The 26,943-nt window shown below is 53.6% G+C and overlaps 6 protein-coding genes across 18 annotated transcripts; 5 read left to right on the top strand and 1 right to left on the bottom strand.

The window, feature by feature from the left end:
* Positions 1 to 19: 19 nt before the first annotated feature.
* On the top strand, positions 20 to 4,573 carry tec (tec protein tyrosine kinase). 5 transcript variants are annotated; one of them, XM_061808259.1, is made up of 17 exons: positions 20 to 406; positions 818 to 1,012; positions 1,087 to 1,191; positions 1,306 to 1,387; positions 1,471 to 1,602; positions 1,689 to 1,747; positions 1,823 to 2,001; positions 2,084 to 2,149; positions 2,220 to 2,274; positions 2,400 to 2,470; positions 2,538 to 2,671; positions 2,799 to 2,873; positions 2,972 to 3,143; positions 3,221 to 3,502; positions 3,575 to 3,693; positions 3,793 to 3,950; positions 4,015 to 4,573. In XM_061808259.1, the coding sequence occupies exons 2-17, from the start codon at positions 875 to 877 to the stop codon at positions 4,096 to 4,098; spliced, it is 1,911 nt and encodes a 636-aa protein (XP_061664243.1). In that variant the 5' UTR covers positions 20 to 406; positions 818 to 874; the 3' UTR covers positions 4,099 to 4,573. The 5 variants fall into 5 exon arrangements, with proteins under 5 accessions (XP_061664243.1, XP_061664242.1, XP_061664244.1 ...); XM_061808258.1 differs by having other exon boundaries at positions 21 to 406; positions 847 to 1,012; positions 4,015 to 4,572; XM_061808260.1 differs by having other exon boundaries at positions 23 to 406; positions 847 to 1,012; positions 1,087 to 1,147; positions 4,015 to 4,569.
* Positions 4,574 to 4,797: 224 nt separating this feature from the next.
* LOC133494435 (leukotriene B4 receptor 1-like) lies at positions 4,798 to 9,175 on the top strand. Of its 7 annotated transcripts, none has more exons than XM_061808275.1 (6): positions 4,798 to 4,949; positions 6,129 to 6,395; positions 6,520 to 6,678; positions 7,915 to 8,115; positions 8,187 to 8,227; positions 8,476 to 9,175. In XM_061808275.1, exons 1-6 carry the CDS (start codon positions 4,899 to 4,901, stop codon positions 8,759 to 8,761), a joined length of 1,005 nt encoding a protein of 334 aa, XP_061664259.1. In that variant the 5' UTR covers positions 4,798 to 4,898; the 3' UTR covers positions 8,762 to 9,175. The 7 variants fall into 7 exon arrangements, with proteins under 7 accessions (XP_061664259.1, XP_061664258.1, XP_061664253.1 ...); XM_061808274.1 differs by having other exon boundaries at positions 6,126 to 6,395; XM_061808272.1 differs by lacking the exon at positions 4,798 to 4,949 and adding an exon at positions 5,515 to 5,663 and having other exon boundaries at positions 6,126 to 6,395.
* Positions 9,176 to 9,188: 13 nt separating this feature from the next.
* On the top strand, positions 9,189 to 11,250 carry ltb4r (leukotriene B4 receptor). 2 transcript variants are annotated; one of them, XM_061808268.1, is made up of 4 exons: positions 9,189 to 9,575; positions 9,728 to 10,244; positions 10,317 to 10,593; positions 10,665 to 11,250. In XM_061808268.1, exons 2-4 carry the CDS (start codon positions 9,775 to 9,777, stop codon positions 11,031 to 11,033), a joined length of 1,116 nt encoding a protein of 371 aa, XP_061664252.1. In that variant the 5' UTR covers positions 9,189 to 9,575; positions 9,728 to 9,774; the 3' UTR covers positions 11,034 to 11,250. The 2 variants fall into 2 exon arrangements, with proteins under 2 accessions (XP_061664252.1, XP_061664251.1); XM_061808267.1 differs by having other exon boundaries at positions 9,190 to 10,244.
* Positions 11,251 to 11,457: 207 nt separating this feature from the next.
* Positions 11,458 to 14,210, top strand: si:ch211-63p21.8 (kelch-like protein 33). The gene is made up of 5 exons (XM_061808704.1): positions 11,458 to 12,187; positions 12,267 to 12,832; positions 12,943 to 13,313; positions 13,407 to 13,577; positions 13,639 to 14,210. The coding sequence occupies exons 1-5, from the start codon at positions 11,458 to 11,460 to the stop codon at positions 14,156 to 14,158; spliced, it is 2,358 nt and encodes a 785-aa protein (XP_061664688.1). The 3' UTR covers positions 14,159 to 14,210.
* A 70-nt stretch (positions 14,211 to 14,280) lies between these two features.
* Positions 14,281 to 16,393, bottom strand: si:ch211-63p21.1 (uncharacterized). Of its 2 annotated transcripts, XM_061808689.1 has the most exons (6): positions 16,167 to 16,393; positions 15,571 to 15,629; positions 15,436 to 15,506; positions 15,191 to 15,362; positions 14,592 to 14,785; positions 14,281 to 14,515 (listed from the first exon to the last, which is right to left on the bottom strand). In XM_061808689.1, exons 2-5 carry the CDS (start codon positions 15,601 to 15,603, stop codon positions 14,603 to 14,605), a joined length of 459 nt encoding a protein of 152 aa, XP_061664673.1. In that variant the 5' UTR covers positions 15,604 to 15,629; positions 16,167 to 16,393; the 3' UTR covers positions 14,281 to 14,515; positions 14,592 to 14,602. The 2 variants fall into 2 exon arrangements, with proteins under 2 accessions (XP_061664673.1, XP_061664672.1); XM_061808688.1 differs by having other exon boundaries at positions 14,285 to 14,785; positions 16,167 to 16,369.
* Positions 16,394 to 17,323: 930 nt separating this feature from the next.
* On the top strand, positions 17,324 to 26,458 carry ndrg2 (NDRG family member 2). The gene is made up of 17 exons (XM_061808760.1): positions 17,324 to 17,587; positions 18,518 to 18,718; positions 21,018 to 21,103; positions 22,550 to 22,591; positions 22,668 to 22,773; positions 22,852 to 22,972; positions 23,039 to 23,101; positions 23,171 to 23,231; positions 23,300 to 23,386; positions 23,476 to 23,532; positions 23,617 to 23,720; positions 23,793 to 23,831; positions 23,911 to 23,962; positions 24,040 to 24,087; positions 24,182 to 24,217; positions 24,668 to 24,719; positions 24,794 to 26,458. Exons 3-17 carry the CDS (start codon positions 21,029 to 21,031, stop codon positions 24,955 to 24,957), a joined length of 1,107 nt encoding a protein of 368 aa, XP_061664744.1. The 5' UTR covers positions 17,324 to 17,587; positions 18,518 to 18,718; positions 21,018 to 21,028; the 3' UTR covers positions 24,958 to 26,458.
* Positions 26,459 to 26,943: the final 485 nt, after the last annotated feature.

Here is a 26,943-nt window from a genome sequence, read left to right as displayed (position 1 = left end):
AAGATTGCTTGTTTGTAAAACCCGTTTTGCCGCTGTACCTTGACTTGTGTGAAATAAAATTTTCTCTGCTGGTTCCGCTCAGTCGTTCTTTTATTACCCGTGGGCAAAACCAGTGGTCATGTTGTGTGTGTAATTAATCATTGATTTGCGTTGAACATTTGCTCGTTCACTTTGTATTCAGCGACTGTGTCTTTAGCAGGAAGTTGACCCCGCCCACGTGCGCAAAAAAAAAAAAAAAAAAAAAATGCATGTGAGGCAGACTGCTTCAAATGGAGAAGTGAAAGTTGCAAATGACGCGTGACGTCACGTCAATTTCGGGGGCAGCTTCGAAGGTACGAATGGCTCGGGGAACTGTGAAAGAAGAAGGAAACGCGGCGCGAGGCACCTGCGATCGACCACCGCGAGCGTAAGTCATTTCTTCTACATTTGCATGCACGGACAAGAACAAAATCTATTCTGTGATTGGAAATTGTCACCCCAATGCTGCCTCGGAAGACGTCACCCCCGTTTTCTACAATCCTCCATCGCGCCGTGATGAAGGCTGAGCGAAAGCTCATCGTTAACGTCAAATTGTCCGTAGTTTGCCCGTAACGGAAGCAAAGTTAACGAAGAACTTGCTGGGAGTTGACGGATGAAACCGACATGGTCCATTTCACTGCCGTTGCTCAGTGGGTGGGGGCGCGCTGGGGGCATGTACACCCCACCCACTCCAAAAGTTGTTCCGCCGCCGTCCCTGGAAAGAATTTCTTTTCACAGTCGTGACAAAAGAACGCAGTTCGAGGAGTCCGCGGCAATGACCTCACGGTTGTCCCCGCAGCTCGGATAAAGTCGACTGTCTCGTGTCAGGCGTTGCAATGACAACGTCGGGGCCAAGATGAACGGCGAGCCGCTGTTGGTGGAGAAGCTGATCAAGCGGTCGCAGCAGAAGAGGAGGACGTCGCCGCTCAACTACAAGGAGAGGCTGTTTGTCCTGACCACGAGCAGACTGAGCTACTACGACGGCAGGGCGGAGGTGGCGCGTCGTCTTCGGCGGTCACGGGCGCGGCCCCGAGAGCGACGCGGGAGTCACGTTCTTGTCGTCCGCAGAAAAAGTGCTGCAGGGGCTCCATCGAGCTGAGTCGCGTTCGATGCGTGGAGGTGGTCAAGGGTGAGGGCGCGCTTAATCCCTGCCAGAACAAGTTCCCTTTCCAGGTCGGCTTTGTGAGGGGAAAAACAACAAAACAAAAGCAAAACTCATTTATGAACACGCAGCTCTGTAAGACCCCTCCTCGACCCTCCATCTGTACTCGTGTTTTCACACTCTAGGTGGTGCACAATGACAAGACACTGTACGTGTTTACACCGAGCCACAAAAGCCGGAGCACCTGGGTCCAGCGAATGAAAGAGGGTCTGTTTCGTTCCGTTTTGGTTTGTTTTTTTTCCTCTCAGCATTCGATTGTTGCACACGTGCCGGATGATCTGCGTGCGCAGAGATCCGAGACAACCGGGAGATCCTGGCCAAGTTCCACCCGCGGTTCTGGTGGGAGGGCGAGTGGCTGTGCTGCGGTCAGGCGGAGAAGCAGGCCCCCGGCTGCGAGCAGTACAACCTGTTTGGGCATGGCGGTCAGCCACGGTTCAATCATTCACAAGTGTTGCGCAAGCACTGCAGTCGAATTCTTACTCATCTGCTCTCTGTTCCTCTTTTGTAGCGTCCAGGAAACCGCTTCCCCCGATTCCTACCAAGGAAGCCGCAAACGGGAGGGTAACGGTCCGCTCGCAAAGCTCGACTGCGCATCCGCACGCTCGCAGACTGTTGAGCCTCCCCCTCCGTCCGTCCCTCCAGCAACTGCAGCCGCTCCCCCCCGAGGCGTGCGACGGGGACCACGCCGCCGACACGGTGGTGGTGGCGCTGTACGACTTCCCGGGCAGAGAGCCGCACGACCTGAGGCTGGTCAAAGGGGGCGAATACGTCATCGTGGAGCGTTGCGACATCAACTGGTACAAAGCGCGCAACCGGGACGGGTACGTTGGGAACGTTACGTCGTCACGCACTTGGACCCGGCGCCCGTAAAAGTCACCGTTGCTACGTCACGTCCAATTCCAGGGTGGAAGGCTTCATACCGACTAACTACGTCACTGAGAAGAAATCTGGGAACCTGGCGCAGTTCGCGTGAGTCGTTTTAATCATTACCAGGGTGGATGGTAGAGATTTGAACGTGTTCTGCGTGTGTGTCCGTTAGCTGGTACGGCAAACATGTCAACAGAAACAAGGCGGAGGAGCTGCTGCGCAAGGAGGTGACGTCTTCCGCCTGTCCTTCATTCATACATTTTCAAATGAGAAATGCACGTTTTAGCTTGCAAGAAATTGTGCGGAGGTGATGATGAGGGGTTGAGTGTGCCGTCTGTGTCGCCCCCTGCAGGACAAAGAAGGCACCTTCATTGTCAGAGAATCCAGCACCAGGGGAACTTACACCGTGTCGATCTACACCAAGTCCGTCCGCCGCGCGCTCTTGGCTTTCGCCCCGACGCGCGTGACATTTGTTTGCGTTGGTCCGCAGGAACGGACGCGGCAGCGTTAAACATTACCTCATCAAGGAGACCAAAGACTCGCCCAAGCAGTTTTACCTGACGGGCAAACACGTGTTCGCTTCCATCGCTGACCTCATCGCCTACCATCAGCACAACGCGGCAGGTGCGCCGATTGACAACTTTTTTTTTTTTTGACTTTGGCGGCTGTCGTGAGACGGTTTGAACGTCTCTCGACGACAGTACGCGGACTGCGGCGTGACGATAATATTACAACTCTTGTCACGTGTCAGGGCTCGTCGCCAGGTTACGGTACCCCATCGGGAAACAGGACAGGTCCGCGCCCTCCACAGCTGGCTTCAGCTACAGTAAGGAATCTATATCTATATCTATATATATATTTTTTGCTGCTATTCAAACGAAGCTTGGCCGGTCCGTTTTGACATCTCGCCTGCTCCCCCTCCAGAGAAGTGGGAGATCAACCTCGGCGACCTGACCTTCATGAAGGAGCTCGGCAGCGGTCAGGTGGGGGTGGTGCGCCTCGGCATGTGGAGGGCGCAACACAAAGTCGCCATCAAGGCCATCAAACAGGGAGCCATGTACGAAGAGGACTTCATCGAGGAGGCCAAGGTCATGATGTAAGGAAAGGTGACGAGGAGGCCCGGAGTTGTTTCCTGATGGCGTCGTCTCGAGGGGCCTTTGTTGTCCCTCCCAGGAAGTTGTCCCACCCCAAGCTGGTGCAGCTGTACGGCGTGTGCAGTCAGCAGCGCCCCATCTACATCGTCACCGAGTTCATGGAGCACGGCTGCCTGGTGGACTTCCTGCGCAACCAGCGGGGCGGCTTCAGCGCCGGCTCGCTGCTGAGCATCTGCCTGGACGTGTGTGAGGGCATGCGGCACTTGGAGAGCAGCAGCTTCGTTCACAGGGACCTGGGAGCCAGGAACTGCCTGGTGAGCGACTTCCTGGTGGTCAAGGTGTCCGACTTCGGCATGGCCAGGTGAGCGTCGCCTCCCCCCCGTCGGCCGAGCGAGTGGAGCGGTGTTGGCAGGTGTGGCGCCGTGTCGTGCAGGTACGCCTTGGACGACCAGTACACTTCATCGTTAGGCTCCAAGTTCCCAGTGAAGTGGTCTCCTCCGGAAGTCTTCAACTTCTGCCGATACAGCAGCAAGTCCGACGTCTGGTCCTACGGTCAGACCGTAAACCTCTTGCTTGTGCTTGTCAAATTCGACACGCCTTTTCCGCTATGTTTAGCAGATGGTACACGAGCTCTGACGTTTGACCGTGCAGGCGTGCTGATGTGGGAGGTTTTCACGGAAGGCCGGATGCCATATGAGGAGCGGGAGAACCACGAGGTTGTTGCCTTGGTAACGGAGGGTCATCGCCTGTCCAGGCCAAAACTTGCCACAGTGACCGTCTACGAAATCATGCAGCTGTGCTGGCAGGAGGTCAGCCCACCAAACCCGCAATATGTCGATTTGAGCACACGCCGACGACGCTTCTTGTCCACAGAGACCCGAGGACCGTCCGTCCTTCTCTCAGCTCTGCGTCATGATCTCTGACATCCTGGAGGGCGACGTGGCAAATGCCGTCTGACGGGCCGCCCGCTTCCGCCTTTGTCCACGGCGGTAAGGAGCCCAAGAGGAACTCCCGTCCCTTTTTCAACACTTGCTTCGGGCGGCCCAGTCGACATGTTGTCATTTCCACCCACGTTCACGGCCAAAGAAACAGAATTGGACGTTGTGCATTTCAAGCGAACCAAACAAATTTGCCTTAAGGATATCTTTGCTAGCTTAATGCTAACACAACACTGGAAACATCATTAACAGGCTGAAGATTAAAATCCATCGTCACGGTGTGATAACTCTTTAAGCCACGGCTTTTTGAGCACAAATGGGGGAACAGCACATGTAGACAGACATTATTATAACATTCCCTGCATTTTCTCCCACTGTGAATTGAAACATCCAATTATTGTGTTTCTAAAGTACAACAGTATCGAGTGCTATTTTCCCTGTTAAGGAGTCTGGAGCGACTTGAATCACGGGGCAAATATATACATTTGGGCCTTTTAAAATAAAATACTTGCAAAAGAAGCACACTGCTTTTGTTCTCATTTCAACCCCAACTGACTCGGACTCCGCTTCCTCGTGGACGACGCCGGTCGCAAAACATGACGCACAGGTGACGGCACCCTTTTTTACTGGCATTTATGACGTTTGTGACGCGTACCTGCGGTGACAGCTTGATATTTTCCAGACTTCAGGCCATCGCTGGTGCTGACTCGACACCGGTACACCCCCCCCGAGTCTTCTATCGGCGGTCCGGACACCCCAACCCTTTCCCTCGCTGAACAACTGGCAGCGGATCCCGAGCGCGGTGCGGGACACGTCGGGATGACCGGCGAACCTCCGACCCCGAGTAGCGACGTCGTCCTCTTGAGCCCGGTAGGCGTCCCGAGTCACGTTCGCGTCTAATCTTTCAAATGCGGACCCGAGCTGCGGACTAGCACGTCATCGCCTCCTATCGGGACATAATTTTTTTTCTTGTTGAAAAAAAAAAAAAAAAAGAAAAAAAGATAATCGAAGAGTGTTATTTCATCCAAGGAAACTTGGAACGAAGCCGTTTTTGTGGCGTGAGCGACAGAATAGTGGGAGGGTGGCGCCTCGACCTGCAGAACCATCTTTCTGACGCAATGGAGCGGTGCAGACCCAGTCGATCCCCCTTTCGAGAGTAAACTTGAAACTGTGATGAAGCGAATAGTCATGGATGACTCACTATTGAGCATGGCCTCTGTTTGACGGACAAACCCCCTGTCGCCAAATGCTTGGTCCTTGAGGGTCCTTGAATGCCTTGTGATAACATTGGTTGCGACTCGGCGCTATACGAATAATCCAGAAGAGATTTTGTCCGCCGTGAGCATTGGGGCCAGAAGCGGTGTGTCTCCAAAAAAAAAAAAAAAAAACAATGTACACGAAGGAGGTGGAGAGGTAGAGCGAAGGCCCCTCCCTCTTCCTCCAAAGTCTGCATGCTGCAGCAGGTGTGACACCTTGACAGGTCAGCGTGGGCGTGAGCAAATGTTAACAAAGAGGCTGAACGCACCACATCCTCGGTATTCTTTTCGGGCACGGCTGTCCGGTTTCCTTTTTGGGATCGAACAGGTGAGTCTCGGCACTTCTCTCTCTCTCTCTCTTTTTTTTTTTTTTCTTTTATGTGAGAGGATTTGTGTATCCGTTTTCCAGCGTGCGCAGAATGAGTGGCTCTGGTTTGAGCAGGGTGTGTTCCTGGCGTGATTCCTCTGCAGGTCGTGAGTTTGCGCAATATTTCGTTGAATATCAACGCGGTGGGGCGCAGCGGTACGAGTCGGAACGGGAGGTCTGGCACTTCCTGACCGAAGGGGGAAAAATTGCGCGTTCGAGAACGTCAACGAGGCGGAGACCGTTTTTGAAGATGTGGACAGGGTTGCTTCACGGGAAAGAATCAAATGCTGCTGAAACTTGGGCAAGTCTGGTCTGGACTCAGGAATTAGGATTCTCTGTTAAAGCGAGTCAGGCTTGCCCCTCCCCCCAAATACTTGACAAATCTCTCTCATGCTGTGACTTTTTTTTTGTTTTTGTTTTAAGAAGCTGCGCCCCGATGGCGGCGGGCAACAGCTCGTCACCGCTGAAAAACGAGAGCATCATGGACAGCACGGCCGCCACCACCGTGGCCGCGCTTATCCTCAGCCTGGTCTTCCTCTTGGGGTTCCCCGGCAACCTCTTCATCATCTGGAGCATCCTGGCCCGTGCCCGCAAGCAGACCATCACCACCCTCCTCATCCTCAACCTCGCCGTCGCCGACGGTTCGCTGATGGCGCTGACGCCGTTCTTCATCGCCTACTTAGTGATGAAGAGGTGGGTGTTTGCGACGGTCATGTGTAAGGTGCTCTTCTACCTGTGCCTGGCCAACATGTACGCCTCCATCTACATCATCACCCTTATGAGCCTCTATCGACTGCTGGCCGTGCTGCGGCCCCAGCGCGTGAGCTCCTTGGTGGGCCGCAGGACGGTGACGTGGACGCTGGCGCTCACGTGGGCGCTGGTGGCACTTGCCTCTGTGCCCGCAGTCATCTTCCGGGACGTGAGGACGAGTGCCGACCGCGCCATCTGCGACTCGTACCACGATGAGGACAGTCATGTGAGGATGCGAGTTTTATATTTGAATTTGAAAAAAAAAAAAAAAAAAAAAAAAAAACACACACAGATGAATAATTTTAAGTTTTTCGGAATCAAGCAGTCACATTCCAACTGATGCTTACATTGAGATGCGTCGTAGGGCAAAGGTAGAGGTGCAAAATTTAAACAAGATGCATGTGACGACATGTACACCAGGTTAGATACTAAAGAAGGAGGAAAAACATCTCTACAGGTTGGCCAGACAGAGGCATAGAGATGGAAATATGTTGACTGGTGCCAGTAGTGTTCTATGAAGGACCAGGAAGTGGCAATGATTAGCAAGGGGGAAGTTAGAAAGGCACTGAACAGGATGAAAAATGGAAAGACAGTTGGACCCGATGGCATACCGGTGACGGTATGGAAGCAATTTGGTGGAGTTTTTGACCAACTTATTCAATAGAATACTCGTGGGAGAGAAGAATGGAGGAAAAGTTTGCTAGTCCCTATTTTTAAGAACAAAGGCGATGTTCAGAACTGTGGGAACTACAGAGGAATAAAGACGATGACCCACACAGTGAAGTTATGGGAACGACGAGCGGAGGATAGACTCAGGACAGAAGTAAGTATCTGCGAGCAACAGTATGGTTTCATGCCTAGGAAGAGTACCACAGATGCATTATTTGCCTTGAGGATGCTAGTGGAAAAGTACAGAGAAGGTCAGAAGGAGCTACATTGCGCCTTTGTGGATCTAGAGAAGGCCTAGGACAGAGTACCGAGAGAGGAACTGTGGTGCTGCATGCGCAAGTCTGGTGTGGTGGAGAAATATGTTAGAATAGTACAGGACATGTATGAGGCCAGCGGAACAGCAGTGTGCTGTGCCACAAGTGTGACAGAATAATTTAAGGTGGAGGTGGGACTGCATCAGGGATCCGCGCCGAGCCCCTTCCTGTTTGCGGTAGTCATGGATAGGCTGACAAACGAGGTTAGACCAAAGAAAAGGTTGATGGATGTGGTGAGGGTTAGGAGGATGCAAGAGATTGGCTTGGAGGGAAAAAGATGACGCGCCGTGGCGAGCCCTAACGGGACAAGTCGAAAAATAAGAAGAATCAAACTGACGCTCATTCACTGGCAGACTTCCCAGTCGAAATATGTATTTGACTTCTCAAGCCGTCAGTGGCAGTGAATGTGTTGGGATTTGCTACATGGATGCACACGCATCAGTCTTGAACACTCACAGGAAGTCGTCTCTTGCGCGCAGACGATCGTCCAGTACATGCTGGAGCTGGTCTTGGGCTTCCTGATCCCTTACAGCGTGGTGGCGGTCAGCTACATCTGGATCCTGTGCCGCATCCGCCAGACCAAATTCCGGCGACGCATCCGCAGCGAGAAGCTCATCCTGGCCATCGTGGTGACGTTCTGCCTCTTCTGGCTGCCCTACCACATGGTCAACATGGTGCAGGTACGTGCCGGCGTGCTCGGCGCGGACGTGCGGCGTCGACACGCGCCTTAACGTGACGTTTGTGTTCTCAGGTCACGTGGGCGCTCTGTCCTGAGGGTTCAGTCAAAGCAACGTAAGCGGACATGTTTTTTTTTTTTTGGTCATGGTTTTGGTTGGAAACGAGGTTGACTTTTGGACTGGGTGCTTTCCGCTGTTGGTTGAGGACTTGCCTCGTTCTTTTCACTTCCAATCAGCTCTCTTTGAGACCGAGCTGGGATCTCATCTCTTTGGTTCTAGATTAAAAATTATTATTATTTTTTTTTTTTAGTTGCCTTGTTCCGTCCCCGAACTTCCCTTTCATGAAAGCTTGTCATTCGACAGGCTGGCTAAAATCTGGCACCGGAGTCGCGCCGTCACGTCCTCGGTGGCCTTCATCAGCAGCTGCGCCAACCCCGTGCTCTACTTCTTCGCCGGCAAGTCATATATCCGGCGAGAGGGTCTGGCCTTCATGGCCCGCCTGTTCGAGGCGGCCGGTCTGGACTCGGTCACCAGGAAGAGTCGGCAGAATAGCCAGAACAGCCGCGACAAGGACAAGGAGATGGATGGCATCGTGCTGAAGGAGTCCAACTCCAGCTCCGCTGTCAAAGCGCTGAAGCCTCAGACGTGACGCCGCCGTCGGCTGCCGTTTTGAATGTCTCGTCCGTCCGTTCGCACAGTCGACTGTCCCGATGAACAATGAGGACGGCAATGCGTTGTCGTGTCTGAGGTCAAAAGAGCACCTCCGGCGCCTCTTGGCAGCCATCTTTTTCTGCCGTGGCCTGTGTTGTAAACGTCCGGTGTGGTCCAAAAGTGCAACAAATAAACAAAACGGAAAGTATTGTCTGCGATTGCCTGTCGGCCGGTTCAGGGTGCGTACCCCTGCTTCTCGCCCCGACCCCCGGTGAGGACGAGTGATAACGGAATTTCACGGATGGATGTAAGCGTTGGTGCGGCTGCAGCGCAACAACGTTACAAAAAACAAAATGAGTCCTTGGCGACGTCACGTCCCCAAATTGTCAAGAAACTTCCTGATGTTCTTGTTTTGTTCGCCCCCCCCCCCCCCCCCCTTGCGCCACCGGTTATGGTTGGGTAAAGCTCTCTGACCCAACGAGATCGAAGACGGCATCACAGTCAAGCCGTTATTCAATTCTCATCCCCTTTGTCATGTTCTTGAACAAGGTCACCAAAATATTACAAACGGCTTCTGGTTTCATGCAAATTACCCAAAAATGTAACCTCTTTGTGGAAATGTCAACAATAGACGCTCGTTAGAACGTGCAGGTGACGTTCGGGCCCAAAAAGCCCAATCAGTCAATCGTTGCGTTATGAGTTTACGTAATAACTAACGCCAGAGTGTGCGCGCGCGACCGGTCGTGTCAACGCAAATTGCGTCCTCGCAAATTGTGAGCGGCAGCCCGAGAGAATCCGTCTCTTCGACTCAGGTAACGTGATTTCGTCGTCTGGCACTTGTCGACGTTTAAGAACGTCTACCATCTTTTTAACCGCACACAAGGATGTTGCAACGAGACTAAAGTGGATCAGTTTGCCGCTGAGCTAATTCAACATTTCCTGTTTCCTCTTTGGTCGGTGAAAGTTTGCAGTTCATAGCGGCAGAAGTCAAAGCGTTGAGTGGACGAAGCGATGGTGTCCAATACCACCGCCACCTTCTCGCTGCCGGTCAGCACCTCGGCCAAAGTCGGGATCGCCATCCTGACCTTGGCCTTCTCGCTGGGCTTCCCCGGAAACCTCTTCGTGGTGTGGTCGGTCGTTTGTCGTGTCCGCAAGCGCTCGGTCACGTGCCTGCTGGTGCTCAACCTGGCCGTGGCCGACGCCTTGGTGCTGCTCACGGCGCCCATCTTCTTGCGCTTCCTGGCCGGGGGCCGGGGGTGGGAGTTCGGCTCGCCGGCCTGCAAGCTGGTTCACTACCTGTCCAGCGTCAACATGTATGTGTCCATCTACCTCATCTGCCTGATGAGCATGGATCGGTGGCTGGCCGTCACCAGGCCTTTCCTATCCCAGAGGATGCGGACGAAGCGATCCCTGCTGATTCTCCTGCTGGCGGTCTGGGTCACGGCGTTCCTGCTGTCCCTTCCGATGCCCTTCTACCGCAGGTAAGTCCCGAACGTGCACCGTGAGTGCTGCGCCCCTCAATTGCAACCTTGTCTTCTTGTGTGCGCGCGCAGCAATCTGAGGAAAGTATTCCCGAACAACGTCACGCTGAGGTTTTGCGTGCCGTACCACTGGCAAAGCGTAGGTCACCGGGTCTTCCAGTACACCTTTGAGACCGTGATGGGCTGCCTGGTGCCCTACTCCCTCATCAACACCTGCTACTCGTCCGTCATCTGCCGCCTGCAAAGCGCCATGTTCCAGCGGCGGGGCCAAGGCAGCCGACTGATCCTCATGATCATCTGCACCTTTGCGCTTTTCTGGCTGCCGTATCACATCGTCAACACCATCGAGGTGATTGTGTCGACCGTTTAGCGCAACAAAAACCAAGTGAACCTCAATTTAACCCCGCGCCGGCCGCACAGGTGATCGGCCTTTTGCAAGGCAGCCGTTCGACGGTGGATGCCGCCCTGGTGGCCCGTCCCAACGTCACCGCCTTCGCCTACTTCAGCAGCGCCGTCAACCCGATTCTGTACGTCTTCGCCGGCAGCTCCCACATCCGCCAGGCCGGCCTCAGCTTCATGGGCAAGCTCTTCGAGGCCACCAACTCGGAGACCAGGACCACGTCCACCTTCGCCCGCAGCGGACGCAGCAGCTCGTCGCGGGAAGACGGCTCGGTTCTGCACACGCTGTCCGTCAAACTGGGGAAGCCGTTCAGAGGCAGGCAGGGAGACGCGGAGACGAGAGAGATGAATCAGGCGGAACTGAAGACTCTGGCAAGTGTTGAGCCATGAGAATTGCTCATGTTACAGATATGACCAATTTCCTTTCTGGTTCTGATTGGCCAAGTATTTCTTTCACCCGTCAATGTTTATTATTGTCCTCGTGGTTGTAGTTTGGAGTCGCGTAATACTGCAACGGGGGTGTGGACGGACACTTCCTTTTTGTCTTTCGTCGCATGCCTCACACTTTTCATGTCCGGGAGAATCTTTGCATGTTTTTAAAGCACGAAAAGCACCAAATAAAGTCTTGACTGGAAAGCAGCGTGCACCTCTCGACTGTGAATGCGGGACATCGGACACACCAAACCGCGACCGTGCCAGCTCGACGCGAAAGCGCTTAGAATAGCACCCGTTGCCGCCGAGTCTCGCGCAGGGTAACGGGTGCACGAGAAGCACTTTATTTTGTCCTTTATTCACAGCGCTCGGCTGAGTCCGCATGGAGCCGAGCGGGAGCGGCCTGCCGGCGGACTGGGAAGAGCAGTGGAGGAGGGAGAAGGAAAGAAGGAAGCAAGTCCTGGCAGAAGGAAAGGAGGCAGTTGAGAGGGACAAGCGCGAGCTAAGAAGAATTGTGGCCTTCAATGACTCAAGATTGGGGCTGACGAGTGAGAGGGCAGAACCGGGCGGGTCCGAGCTGAGTGAAGAAGATAATGTACGCCTGTATCGGAGCGAAAGCTTTCCTTGTGAGACCTTCGAGGTCCTGAGGGAGTTGCTTGGATCAGGTCTCCTCACAGACCTGACGGTGACCACAGAGGACGGGAGCAGCGTCCGCGTTCACGCTTCCGTCCTTGCCGCCGTCAGCTCTTTGGTTGAGGTGAAGTTGCGGGAAGAGGATCCAAGACGCGATCGGGGCGAGGTCGCTCCCCGCCAGTGGTCTCTGGTTCTGGGACCAGATGTGGATCCTTGCGGCCTGCGGGCAGTTTTGGAGTTCGCCTACACTGGGGCGCTTCTGGCGGGTGACGCGTTACCCCGAGCTGTCAAAGCAGCTCGGGCCCTCGGAGTTCCGAGACTGTTGGACCTCTGCGACCAAACAGCTGCAGCGAAGGCAAGTCCAAAGAGGGAAGAAGCTTTGGAAGAAATGCGATGTACCCTTCGCTCAGTCGAGCAGCTGAGGGAAGATGGTGTCGGCTGTGATGTCATTTTGGATGTGAGCGGAGCCTTGTTGCATGGTTGGTGCAAAAAACAAACCAAAACCTGAAATTTAGGCACTTATCGCGTCAGCTCGGCTTGAACGACCTCTCCTGTCAGCCCACAGGGTGATCCTGGCAGCGGGCAGCGACTACTTCCGAGGAATGTTCACCAGCGGGATGCGGGAATCCCGTCAAACCCGCGTGGACCTCCCTTTAAAGGTCGCTCCGGAGATGGCCGCTTTGATTTGCTGCTGCTACCGTGGGAGCCTTCCCGTTAACTGGGACCGCGTCTTCGAGCTCGCCTGCGCGGCGATCCGGTTTCAGTTCCGGTCGGCCGTCTCGCTTTGCCTCCTCTTTATGAAACAGGAAATGGGAGCCAGTTCCTGCCTGGACGTGGCTTCTTTCGCCGAAGCCTACGGGATGTCGGAGCTCCTCGAGGAAGCCAAGGACTACGTCCTGAGAAACTTCTTGGAGGTCTCTGCAACTGAAAAGTTTCAGGACCTCCGTACGGAGATGCTTCTGGAGTTCCTCTGCAGTGACGGTCTCAGCGTGCCGTCCGAGCTGGTCGTGTTCCGAGCGCTGGTCTCCTGGCTAGAGGCGGATCCTGAGCAGAGACTGAGACATGCTGGAAAACTGATGAGAGGAGTTCGTTTCCACCTCATGACCTTCCGGGAGTTCAGGGAGGTGAGTGGTCTCATTTCAGACTTTGACCAGAGGCATGTCAAGGGATTGATTTAAAATGGGAGTTCCACTCACAAGACTTGACTCCTCCCACTCTGTGGACTTTGGTCTAGGTCAGGGCAATCAACCTGCGCATGGAGACCCAAGATGTGCAACTTCATGGTGCTGCTTTCAAAGAGTTTGGCTCCAGCCTCTCTGCGCAGGATCAGTGTCGCGTGAGGTACCCCAAAGACTCCCTGGTTCTCGTCGGTGGGGACCGACTCGACCCAGACGTGGGTCAGCGCCTGCCGAGTGGGGAAATATGTTTTATAAACTCCTTGCGCTCCGGCGTAGGCCTGGTGAAGGACATCGAGTGGAGGAGCCTGTCCCGGATTCCGGACAGGCCAAAGTTCAGACACGGGGTCGTGACAATTGGGGGGAGTTTGTTTGTGCTTGGAGGATGTCACTTCTACGCCAAGGACGACGTGATGAAATCCACCTACAGGTGAACACACTTGGTTCCCCCCCCGCCCACTCCCCAGGTTAGCACTTCGACAGTACTGTTGGTTTACATTTTCATATTGTGTTATTGTGTCAGCTATGACCCAAAGCGAGACTCCTGGAAGAGGTGCAGTGACATGCAGGAACGCCGAAGTAACTTCTCAGCGGTGGCGCACCGAGGTCAGATTTGTGCAATCGGTGGCGACAGGCAACTCGACGCCAATTTGAACAGTGTGGAGATGTACGATATCGAGGCCGATACCTGGAGGTAAGATTGAGGGGGATTAGCATTAGCTTGTAGCATTTTTAACCTCGCACTCTTTTCTCAGGTTTGTCCGTCCTCTGGACCAACCGCTAAGTGGCCAGGCTGCCGCGGTCCTCGACGGGAGGGTCTTTATTTCCGGAGGTTTTGACGCCAAGTACGTATGTCTCGCTTCCCTGTTCCTGTATGACCCCGAGGAGGAAAGGGTCCATTTGGCCGATATGATTCAAGACCGGGCCCAGCACTGCATGGAGTCCCTGCGAGGGCGCCTTTACGTGGCCGGCGGCGTGCGCAACCAGAGGAAGTTTTACACCGACCAGCTCGCCTGCGAGGTTTACGATCCTGCCGCCGACTGTTGGACGACTCTGGCGGCGCTGCCCGTACCTCACGTGGGCGCGGCGTCCGCCGTCCTGGAGGAGAACCTTTACATTCTGGGAGGGTACTCTCAAGAGGACAACAGCGAATCTGGACTCGTGCACCGGTATAACCGCGCCACGCAACACTGGGAGAGGATGGGAAAAGTGCCGGTGGCTGTCACTGACATTCGGGCTTGCGTGCTGCGACTGCCCCAGCACTTGAGACGCTAGCTTGAAGGGCTGAAATGTCACATCATATTTGTATTTTCTCTCTCACCAGTGTGCTAAAAATATCCCCCCCCCCCCAAAAAAAAAAAAAGTCTTTTTATTGAAACACTTCAGACTATTGAAATTACAATTTTACTTTTGAACAACAATTCGTATAAATTGGAGGTACAGTCCACGAAGTTCTAAAATGATGGCGCACGTTTGCCGCCGTCTCGCTGAAAGCGGGTCCGGTCGCACTCGCTGAAGACGGTGACGAGGACGTCGGGGGCATTCTTCAGCGACCAGCACGGGAGGAGTCCAGGACTTGCATAGTCGTCGTCGTTGGGAGTGCGTGTCTATTTTGAAGTCGGGGTCGGATCGCTTCGGACAAAAAAAATTGTCACCCGAGACAAGCGGCCGTTCTTATGTTTGACACCGGCAGAAATAAAGCGCTTGCCCTTGATGCCGTCAGGTTCTGACCCACGGGAGCAGGAAGGACGCGATGGCAGCGGCGAGGGCGAGCAAGAGGACGACCAGCGGGGGGGCGAGGGACGAGGCCCAGGCGGGCGTGCGAGGCGGCGGGGCGGCTTGCGCCCGCTTGCCGGCGCCGCACGTGGAGATGACCAGCGGCCTCACCTGCGAGATGCTCTCCTGCGGATAGAAAGACGATCATTGCCGTCATTGGGATGCCGTTGCAATAAATCTCACGTTCAAGTGGATTGAGGAGCTTCGTCTACAAAAAGGTACTACTGTGTCACCCACTTGAGTCATATTGGTGTGAAGGAAAAATATGCAACTGCACTACCATTTAGAAATGATTTTACCCGTCAAGGAACTATGTTGAAGTGAACTGAGACATTTCCTTCAGACAAATCGTGCCTTGCTGTCATCTTGGCAGCAAGAAAAGTGTGCTGAAGGTTTCACGGTGATCAAATGAGTGCTTTGCTGCCATCTTGTGGTAGTTTGGTGTCAAGGAACTATGTTGACACGTGTTGAGGAGTTTCCTTGACGCGACGGTACTGCTTTGGCGTCTCCTCAGCCACGTCTTTCACGTACTTCCAGAATGGTGCGGCTGCGCGTCCTGTCGGGACCGAGCCGCAAGTTCCAGCGATGGGCGGCGCGAGCGAGGCCGCCGTCGTCTTCGCTCTCGGTGGTGTCCTGCCGCGCCAGGCGCTGGCGTTTGCGGCGCCGCGAGCTGATTCGCTGGAGGGAGCCGGGCTCTTGGAGTCTAGAGGTAAGACGCGATTGGGAGCGGTTAAGACGAAAGCCGCCGGAGGGATCCGGCGTGAGGCGGCCGCCACCTGCAGTCGGCGTCCTCGATGTCGGCGTCGGCGTCGCTTTCCCCCTGAGGGTCGGACGGCGCGCACTCCTCCTGCGGATGTCGGGAAAATGAACTCTTGGAAATGCCGGGTTTTGTTTCGCTTTCGCGGCGTTACCTCGGTTCCGTATCCCTCGGAGTAACGGGTCATGGTGTCTGAGCGCCGTTCACCTGCTCCTGCCAATCGCGGAAGGAAATACAATTTTAGGAGGGCTGGCGGGTGACGCGAGTCCATTTTGTTTTGTCGACGGGACACAACAACGTGAGGCTAACCGCAAAGTTGCCTCTGTCAGTCATTCTGTGGGGATTTCATAAAAATTACGAGTACAGTCAAGAGAAAAACTTTAGAATTTATAAAAACTGTTTTGAAAAATTTAATTTAACCTTTATGGTTATTGTTTTAAAGTGGAGTGCAAAAGAAAAACAAAACCTGACATTCAGGTTTCTGTTTTGTTTCTTGCGCGTCGATTTTTGAAAACTCGCGATGACTTCGCGCGCCGCACTCGCATTACGTAACGGGGCAACTTTTGGCGTCCGCATCAGGACCAGACGCGAACCGATGCCTCGCCGCGGACCGGGACAAACTCCCGTTTGGCTCACAACTCTCCCCCCCCCCAAAAAAAAAAAAAAAAAAACAAAAAAACCGGACCGCTTCGCTCGGATCACGCGACGCGCTCAACCGTGGAAATCGAGACGCGCGGTCGCGAATCTTACCCGGAACGCGTGCGGGACGCGCAACTGGACCGAAACGGCAGCTGGAGTTCGGCGCCTAGACGGGACGCGAGTGCACGCGACGATGTTTGACATTGTAGCAAATTTCCCTGGTGACGTCACTGGCCGAGATGATTGGCAGCTCGTGCCGTGGGGGGGGGAATAGCAGCAGGAAATGGGGAGGAAGTGCGCATGAGAAGGAACGGATTTCAAAATAAAACGGAGCGGAAGACTATTTGGTGCGCTCATGCAGGTGCATTTGATTATGCTACAGTAACGTAATTAAACTTTAAAAAAAAACAGTTCGTTACTTTCCCATTTATGATATAATAGAAGAAAAAAAAAGATTCAAAAATGTTTTGTAACAAGTGGTAGCGCCATCTCCTGGAGGCCCAATGAACAGCAACGTAATGTGCACCAGTTGGATATTTTTTTTCTTTCTTTGCCTTTCGAGCCAAAATGTGACATACAGGCCAACTTTAGCAAAACAGCAAATTTTAAAACATTTTTTTCCGTCGTTGGACACGGGCCGTTTCCCAATAATTTGACCAATGACGTTGCATGGTCACAAATCTCTTTTCCTTTTTTGACTGCAGTTTTTTTTTTTTTTTTTTTTTAGCTCGGAGTTCCATATGGCGACGTTTTGTTGTGTCATTTCATGAATATTCACGAGGCGCGCTTTCATCTCGGAAAATGAGGTTATTGGCAAGTGTAAATGATTCATCCGGCTCTGGGTGGGGGATGGGGGGTTTGGGGGGGGGGGTTGAATTTTACAGAATGGCCGACGTCACGGATGCTTAAAGTAGGCCAGCCGTCAAGTTGTGATGTCAGCCGCCGGCCAATAACGGGCAGCCCTGGTTGGCTTTTTTTTTTTTTTTTTTTTTTTTTGCGCCGCATAGACGGTCGATTTCCATCCATATTCCTATTATCCCCCCCCCAAAAAAAAAAAAAACAACCCTCCCAAATGACCCCCTCCCGGCCCTCATCCTGCAAAAACAGCTGTGATCCCTCGTGACGGTAAAGCTAATTTTAATATCATTTTAAATTGTAGCATCAAGCAATCCCAAAGGGCCTTCATTTTGTGTGTGTGTGTGTGCGCGCGAGTGCGGTGGATTATGATTATTCTTATTATTTTTTAATAGGAATCAGAGGTCGCTGTGAAGTGACGCACCCTTGTCGGCTTGTTGACCCGCCAGGCGAAAGGACTCACGTTGAGCGTCTCCTCGTCGAAACGTGCCAGCGTTAATTAGTTTGACCGACCGGCGTCATCCGCGACTGCCGCACTTAGCCTGTTGCCGTGGTAACGACCGTCACGCCGGCAGCAGTCATTGGATTTTGAGTCCCAATTCCTCCCGGCCCCCGAACCTCCCCCCCACGGACATGTGATTAATTTAACGATTAAAAAAGAAAAAATAAAGACAGCGGTAAGTATTGGTACACATTGTCTGTCTACATGTGTTGCGCCACGTGTTTTGCATTGTGCCCTAGCACGACGCTAAACAAACGGGTTCAGGTAATTCTCCCTCGGGCGTTGCTGTTTCCAAACGTGCCTTTTCGCTCGTCTTAATTTCGGAAGATGGCGAGGCTAAATATGTGCAAAATTTGCCGATGCGTTTGTCGGCCGTCGCGGATGCTGCGCGACGCTCCCGGGGGTGTTGCAGTTCGGAGTTGCGGGCGCGTTACGTCACCCGAGGGCCCGTTAATCTGCCAGAGCGGGACAGCTGGCGGCTTGGGTCCAGCCGTCCCTGACATGGTTGACATGTGTGCAGCATTTGTTTTGCATGTTTGCTATTTATGTATTTATTCACACACACACACGCGCTCGTACACATTGTGTTAAAAAAAAAAAAAAGCATTTGCGCAAGTATTTAACACTCCTCGTGAAATAGGATTACTGTATTCTGTTGAGGCATGGTTATTTATGCCCTTATAGTTATTATATTATTGTAATGCATAAATAAATGATGCTTTAAAAGATCATGCAGATAAAAATGAATGCTGTACACATACGCATAATTAATTCAAATGTATGTTTATATGTGCTATAATACCGTATATTACATAATGATAGTTTATCTGCCTGCTAAACAAGGTTGGACTGTACCACTGTGGAACTGAAAATAGGGTGGGAGGGGGGTCTGGGGTGGGGTGGGGGCGGGGGGGGGGGCTCCTCAGGACACATGGACCCTCGCCATCTCATACCGTTTATGTACGTGGTGACCGATGCCGAACTATAATGTACTGCAAACCCGCCGTGAGGGGTGAGGAGATAGAACTTGTACCCCCCCCCCAACCCCCTCCCGCACCCACCTACCCCCCACAGAGTCCTCAACATGTCCCCTTTCGTTTGACAGACCCAGCCCCGCCCCCCGCCTTGTGCAGAACTGCGCTCTCGCTCCCGCCGGAGAGGCAAACACGAAGCCGACCGGAGCGGAAGCCGTAGAGGACGAGCTGGGACAGAGCGCCAGTCGGCACCAGAACCCGCGCGGACGCAACTAGGCCCTGACTCGGACTCCTTGCCGGACGTCTCCCCGAGATTGTGCTGCAGAACCAGGGTAACGTCACCCAGATGCGCTTGTTAAGATTCTGCGCTTCCATGAGAAGAAACGTACGCGTGCATGTGAGACATATGTAAATACGAATGCGTGGCAGAGCGCCCCCCGCCCCACGCGACCCTCTTTGTCCGTTCTTTGTGTTTATTGACGTGCACACGTGGCATGCGCCCCCCCCCCCCCCACTCTGTCGTGACAGCTGCAAAGAGGTCACTATTGACATTCTCCTGTTACACGAAGTTGAACAACTGAAGTGAGTCCAAAATCTCAGAACTCAATTGCTGGTGTGTGTTTTCGAGGTAACGCCTGGCGGGCGGGCGGGGGGGGGGGGGGGGCAGAACACACAATGTTCCTCAATGTCAGGCAGGGGGGGAGGATTGGGTTATTTTACTCATCCACCTTTTCAGAGATGGTGGTGGTGGGGGGGTGCACTTGATTTGAATGAAAGGGTCACGTGTGAGGCCGACTGTTTTTCAGCAAGCGCGTGCGTGCACATTCCGTGAGTCATGCCGCATTTTGAGGCTCTCACACACACACACACCCGGCGGGGTCGGAGTGGGGTGGTGGTCTCGGGGAGGGCGGGGGAGAGGGGGGTTGTTGTTGTTTTCCTTCCAGTCCTACTAATGTGTTGGAAGAAAACAACAAAGTGCAGCCTCCTTTGGATCAGGGCCCTGTTTGACCTTCAGATGACCTGCCATGTGAAAGGAGGGTGGGGGGGTGGGGTGGGGGGGGGGTAACCTCTTGTGATGCAGGGTTTACACCTCCCAGTTCCGAATTCAAAATTCAACAGCAAAAGAACCAGCGAAGTTCTTTTCGCCTGAGTGCATCCAATTGTTTCGAAGGAACAGCGTTCGGTCAGCCACCTGAAGAGACGGCGGACTGGACCGGAAAGTCCATTTTGGGGTGGGGGGTGGGGGGGTTCCTGTAACTCGATCTGCTGCCGTTGTGGAAGCCCACGCGAGGAAAGCCGCCTCGCTGCCGTTTTCGACTCGGACTTTCCCCCTGGCGGGGGTACGTACACGGGCAAATTTGAGGGCAGGCGCTCGAGTCCTAAAGAAGGACATTCATGTCCTCCGGCGTCGAGGGAGGGAGTGAGTGCTGATCGGGCCCGACGATATGGCCAAAAATTCATATCATGGTATAAATTGAATCTGTATCGATTGAGAAAATGAAAAATTGCTCCATGGGTTAGGGTTAGCTTCGCTTTGCTAGTTTTTCTGCTTTTTACATTCTCATTTCGTTGCGTTTACATCCACTGGGAAACTCTTTAGCCGCGACACCTGGCAAAGCGCAGCAGACGTGTACCTGCTGTGGGGCAAGTCGGCTTCCTGCCTAGCGTCCCCCCCCCTCCCATCCTCGTTAGTTTGCGATCAACATCAACAAGCATTTTAGGGATTGGTCGGTAGAGTTCTGCCGTATACCGTAAATACCGCGCACGGCATCATCAGTATGTTGAGTGTGAGAATGCCAGGCCCGTCCGTGTGGGGGGGGGGGGGGGGGGTTTGACTCGGGGCGCCCGCTGGCTGGCGTCCAGATACTGGCGGTCCACAAAGCCGCTCTGTTCTCTAGTCCTCGCTGCTTATTAATAGTCCAATATCCCGCCCGGGCAAGTGCACCTTTCTCCGGTATGCCCTGAATGTGAATCGGGCCCAGTGACACACTTCCAAGTGGTCCGAAATAAACACGTTGACATCCCGCTGGCAAACGCGATCCATCGAGCCGTTATCGATTCCCCCGCGATGGTGTCGCACGTCTCCTAGCAACGACGGCCGGCACCGTATCGGTTTTCCACACGCCGTTTTTGTTTTTGAAAGCCCCGGTCCGCAGAACGCCCGGAGGGCGAATCCGGGTTTCGACAAGCTTTTATTCTCTGCCGACGTGTTCCGGAGACCGAAAGCAGGCCTCGCCTCAACCGAACTGTGGAGCCGGGTGGGAATGTGGGGGTGGGGTGGGGGGTGTCGACAGCGGAAACGCTCGCGGGCTCCTCCGTGATCGGCGTGTTAGGCCGATTAAAACCTGACAGGATGTGAGTGGGAGCAGATTAGACAGAGGAGCGGCGTTATCGTCGCGTTCAAGTGATCGCCGTCTCGCGCGTCAGCCTGCAAATCTTCGTACCTTCGGCGGTTTGCGAACGCATCTCACGATACGAAAAGGCGTCGGCAATCAAAATCACGCACTTTGCAAAGTCTCCGTCCGTCCGGCCCGTTCCCAGAACCCTTTCCCGGCGCTAATCGCTAATTTGACTTTTCGTGAGCGCGTTCGGCGGCACAGTTTGACATTTTGGCGTCTTCCGCTCGGCCAGGACGGACCGCCATGACCACGGAGATGCAAGAGATCACCATCGCCGAGGACAAGCCGCTGCTCACCGGTCAGGCCGACTCCAGCAAGGTCAGAGATGTCGCGCGCGTGCGCCGTACGCGCGCTAGCATACGTACACGCTGCGCGGCTTTGTCGTTTTTTTTTTTTTGTGGTAGCGTCCTCGCGCACATTTGTGTGTGTCTGACGCACACAAATGTGCCGCAGCGTCGGCTGGCTGTGCTGCAGCCGGTTTGACGTCAAAGCCCCCCGGCAGGGGGAGGTGGCGGGGGTCTCTCCCCGGTTTTGCTCCCTGCTGGAGTCGGCTTTGCGGCGCCTCGCTGCTGACCCCCGGTGGCAAACGGCGGATGTTGCAACCCCGCACATGCACAGCGACGTCCGCGAGGGTATTTACGCATTTTTGGGGTACCCGAAATTATGTCTCACTCATTTAATAATAAATAAATTAATAACTTTTATTTGAGCTGTAAAACACAAAATTATTTTTGGGGGTTCGACTCAAAACTCTTGTACTTTATGCAAACATTCAATAATAAGAATGAACAGATTCCGTGTCAAAATTAATTGTGTGGCTCCTTCTGGTGTGCGTGTTATGGCCACCAGGTGGCGACATAACATAGTATCCATGCAGCCATTCATTCATTTTCTCTGCCGCTTATCCTCACAAGGGTCGCGGAGAGTGCTGCAGCCTATCCCAGCTGTTGACGGGCAGGGAGGCACACCCTGAACTGGTCGCTGGTCAATTGCAGGGCACGTGGAGACAAACAGCTGCACTCGCGATCGCACCTAGGGGCAATTTAGAGCACGGGTGTCAAACTCAAGGCCCCGGGGCCGGATCCGGCCCGCCGCGTGATTTTATGCGGCCCGCGGAGGTAAATAGTTTGCGTCGACGTCCGTGATTCTTGTGAAAATCTGCGGAAAAATTTCAAACTGTCACGCATCATAAATGATCACGTTGAGATATTACCAAATATGAACATGACGGTTGATCTCGGATTCCAAGCAAATTTATAAATTTCACGTGTAAATACGACGTGAGGCGATTAAAGATTATGGTTTTAGTCACAACGGCCCTCTGAGGCATAGCGTCACTACGATGTGGCCCGTGACAAAAAAAATCGAGTTTGACACCCCCGATTTTGATTGTCCAATTAATATTGCATGTTTTTTTGCCACACAGGCACGGGGAGAACATGCATATTCCACACAGGCGGGTCCGGGATTGAACCCGGGTCCTCAGAACCGTGCCGCCACATACGTAGTACTCTACAGACACAGAACTAAAATACTTGCTGCTACAATGCTGGTTTTGCCCCCCCCCCAATACGAATAGAACTGGAGCCATTTTTCGTAGGTGCACCTGAAGCACGCCAGTACTTCTAATTTGGGCTCACAACACAAAGCAGGAAAAAGCCGCAAAACGATTGCTCGTTACTGGAAAAACCCGTACGTTGGAGCCACGGCGAATTAACGAGCCGCCCGGACTTTTGTCTTGCTCTCGTCTGCGGTTTCCGGCAGGATGCCGAGCTGGCAGCCAGGATACTCCTCGACCAGGGCCAGGTGGGGCAGCGCCACGTGACGATCGAAACGGTGGGTCAAGCGCGAACGTGAATTGTTCTGTCGTCGTCGTTCGCAGGAGCACAGCGTGGAGACCCCACACGGGGTCCTGCACGTGACGCTGCACGGCACACGGAACAGCCGCCGGCCCGCCATCCTCACCTTCCACGACGTGGGCCTGGACAGTGCGTGTCCGACGTCCGTCCCGATTTTTGCTTTTCCCGGCCCGCCGCGCCGCGCTCACGCCTATCTGTCGTCGGCAGGCAAGAGCTGCTTCCTGCCGCTGTTCAAGTTTGAGGAGATGCAAGAGATCGTCAAGAATTTTACGCTGATCCACATCGACGCGCCGGGTCAAGAGGACGGGGCGGCCGTTTACCCGGCGGGGTGAGCTCGCGATCCCTCGTTGTCCATTTTTCAACTGCCGAGTTTGAATTTTGAGATCGCAAACAGGTATCAGTACCCGTCCATGGAGACCATCGCGGAGATGATTCCAGCCGTCCTGCAGTTCTTCAAGTAGGTCCGAAAATTCAACGGCCGGCCCGCTCAGGCTTTGCCACGTAACGTGGGCCTTGTGTCCCGCAGCTTCCGTACCGTGATCGGCGTGGGCGTCGGCGCCGGGGCCTTCGTCTTGACCAAGTTCGCGGTGAGCGTCGGCGCCCGCTCGGCTTTACCGAGACGGTTGCGTGACCCTTTTTTGTCCCGCCCGCGCAGCTCGCCAACCCGGATTCCGTGGAGGGTCTGGTTCTGGTCAACATCGACACAAACGCCCGGGGGTGGATGGACTGGGCGGCTCAAAAGGTAACCGGACGCTCGCGACCGGACCACATCCAGGCGGTGGGGGTGGGGGTGGGGGGAACCTGAAATGTTTCAATCTCCCTCCCCGGCAGCTCAGCGCTGTGACGTCGTCGCTCAGCGAACAGATCATGTCCCACCTCTTCAGCCAGGTGGGTCCCAAACCGGCCTCGGCCTCTCGACCCGCGGACCGATTGTCACCCGCTTTAAATGTGAGCTGATGTTGGGACCCTCAGGAGGAGCTGTCGTCCAACACAGATGTGGTCCAGTCTCACAGAGAGCGCATCAACAAAGCGCCGCACCTGCTCAACATCGAACTCTTCTGGAAGACCTACAACAGGTAACGCCGACGCGCACGAGCACACCCGGCCCAGCGGCGCCCCCTAGCTGTCCCGTCTTCTTTATCCTCCAGCCGCAGAGATTTGAACCTGGATCGCGGCAGCACCTTCAAGTAACCCCTCTTGACTCATCCGTCGTCATTCACGTCGCGTCGTTTTGGTTTTACGGTGACGGTTTTTCCTCTCGCTCAGGTGTCCGGTCATGTTGGTGGTGGGCGATCAGGCGCCGTACGAGGACGCCGCCGTAAGTGTAGCGCGCCCGCAGCTGCCTCTTGTTCCTCCTCAGCTTGCTTGTCCTCCTCACCGCTGTTCTTCCGACAGGTGGAATGCAATAGCAAGCTGGACCCGACTTCCACCTCCTTCCTGAAGGTGCCTTTCTTTCTTTCTTTCTTTCTTTCTTTCTCTCTTTCCTTCTTCCTCTCTTCCCTTCTTCTCCTGTCATTTTCATTTCGCTTTCCCTCAGATGGCAGACGCCGGTGGCCTCCCCCAGCTCACGCAGGTAAAGAACACCAAATTAAAAATATCAGTACGGTGGCGCCTCGAAATCTGGGTCTAATTTCTCCCGTCATCTCGCTCGTAACGCAACATGCTAGCACGCAAAAACTTTAATCCCTCCCCCGAGCTTAGAGTTAGATGCCGTGCTAGTGGTGATTTTTCATGTATGCCCGTCAGTGTTGTTATCGTATCTACATACGTGTGTTGCCCCACCATTTGTGTTCACGCATCCGTCGCTTCTAAAACCGTGACTGTCGATGCCCAATCTTTGCGCGTCGATGACTTTTTGTATTGTTTCGCATCATTACGCTAAGCACACTTTCCGGGGGTCTCGAATACGCAATAGGGAATTCTTTGCTTTTATGTTTACTTTGACAGTAAACTTCGAATTAATCAGCTTCAGGCTTTTTTTCGGACGAGCGCACGTTTGATCGGAGAATCTTTTCGTTCACAGCCCGCCAAACTGACCGAGGCGTTCAAGTACTTCATCCAGGGAATGGGCTACAGTAAGTGAGCGTGGGAGTTTTGCCCTTTTGCGGCCGCGTGCGCCCTCTCACCTCCCGGCTTGTGTGCCCCGCAGTGGCCTCGTCTTGCATGACCCGCCTGTCCCGCTCGCGCACCACCTCCCTGTCGTCCTCGTACTCCATGGAAGGCTCGCGCTCGCGTTCGCGCACCCTGTCCCAGGGCTCGCAGGGGGGTCAGATGCCGCCCAGCCCCTCGCAGACCATGGAGGTGTCCTGCTGAAGAGGAGGGCGGACGAGGACGGGGGGAAGAAAGCCGAGCGAAATGGAGAGAGAGAGAGAGAGAGAGAGAGAGAGAGAGACCAACCGGTTCCCATACTTGTCACTGCAACTCCCATCATTCCCCAGCAGAGCAGAGGAAAAAAGGTGCAAAGGGAAAAAGGGGGAAAACATCTTTTGTCCCAATCCTCGCATTCCCGCTGTCCGAAAGGAAAGATTCGTTTTAAATAGAGGGAGGGAAGGCACAAGACGGCAACCCCCCCCCCCCCCCCCAGCTCTGTTGTCAGCCCTTTCGTTTAGCACACGTGGTCGCCAGAGGCCCGAACTTTTAGTCATAGTCCCTAAAAAGAAGCTGACGACTGATGCGCAAAAGGTAGACTTTAGCAATGATCGTTTTGTCCTGACCACCTTCCCGAGCTCCTTTTTCTTTTCGACTCCTTTTTAACCCGTTTTACGTTTGCGTATTTGTACTGTCGTTCCGTCCCCCGAGCGCTCCCGTTGGGCGTTTTTGTGTTGCCGTCCGAGGAGGCCGACGGGAAGGTTTTCCATTTTGGTCGCTCGGTCGTCCAACGGCCACGTTTTACGGCCTCGGGGAGGAAACGGGGGGGACGCCGGTCACTCGACGAGCGCTTCCAGTCTCCACACTGTGTCCGAGACGCGCGGCGATGTCACTACGTAGCACGCCAGCGCGTTCAGAAGGAATCAACTTATCTTCCGTTTTAAGCTCTCTGAACCTCACATACCTCGTAACAAAAGCCAGCCGGTGCGGCCTCAAAGCGACGGAGTGCGCGTGCAAGGGAAGTCCACAAAGTGTCGTCACTGCCAGCCACGAGACGCTTTGGAAATGTAAACGATAATCGGTTTGAATTTGAGATCGCTTCCGCATCCGAACGGGTTGTTTTTCACGTGATGTCACCCGAACGGCGGCCATTTTCGATCCCTGAGCTTCCGTTACTCACACATGGCGGCCCGCCGGGGGGATGTTGCTAATTCCGCAAAAAAAAAAAAAAAAAAAAGTGACGTCAGTGAAAACAACCCGTTCTTTATGACTTTATGAATCAAAAATGTCGCAAGTTGAAACTTCCCCCAAATTTTTTTTTGCGGTAAACATAAGCTGAGCACTGCCAGGAGCACTTTGAGCGGTGTTTTCGACAAACGGACGAAATTTGCGCCGGCGTCGTAAAGGTTACGCTTCGAGGAAGAAACGCGACTTCTGTTGACCGTAAAAGAAGTGAAGAATCAAAAGAAAAACGAGGGGGTCAAAGAAGGATGTGTGACATTTGACCCGTTTTATTTTCCTCATCGTGTGTCATCATGTGTGGAACTTTCCCCAAATGCTTACTTATTATAGTCCGTGTGATGTTTTACTTGTAACTTTTTTTTTTTTTGGCATTAGCAAGAGTCGTGTAATAATCTGGAAAAAAAAAAAAGAAAATGCAACCCCATTAACTTGTGACAAAAATAAATGTATAATAAGTATTGTAATGAGACATGAATAAAAACTTGCAAACATCTTGCGTCTTGGAAAAACGTCAATATGCCCCCCCCCCCCCCCGCGCGCTCTCCTTTTTCACAATTATCAGCAATGAAGCCTGAAAATGAATGCAATTGTGAATTCAGGGGGCGGGGGGGGGGGTTCCTTGCAAATAACGTGACCCTTTGCGTCTATCCGTGCTTGTTATTAAAATCGCATTAAACCGGCTTAAGTTTGGGCGGAGATGCGTGATTACAAAAGAGCGGCAGAGCGAGGGCGACCGGTCGGTTGGCATTGCGATCTTTCAGCCTGACGACAAGAAGATGACGAGACACCCTTTTGTCAAGTCAACACGCGAGGAACTGGACCGGATGTCCGTCACCGATCCTGACTCTGCAGCTCCCCCCCAAAAAACAACACACATCGGAAGCTGTAAATAATTGAAAAACAAACAAACTGTTCCCACGTCTTCATCTGGTCACGTTTTGAATCTGAAAAGAATAGAAAAAAAAAGCA

This window comes from Syngnathoides biaculeatus, chromosome 21 (genome assembly GCF_019802595.1).
Source record: "Syngnathoides biaculeatus isolate LvHL_M chromosome 21, ASM1980259v1, whole genome shotgun sequence".
In the NCBI taxonomy this organism is placed as follows: Eukaryota; Metazoa; Chordata; class Actinopteri; order Syngnathiformes; family Syngnathidae; genus Syngnathoides; species Syngnathoides biaculeatus.
The sequence above is the reverse complement of the archived record's forward strand: the minus strand, read 5'-3'. Positions and strand labels throughout refer to the sequence as shown.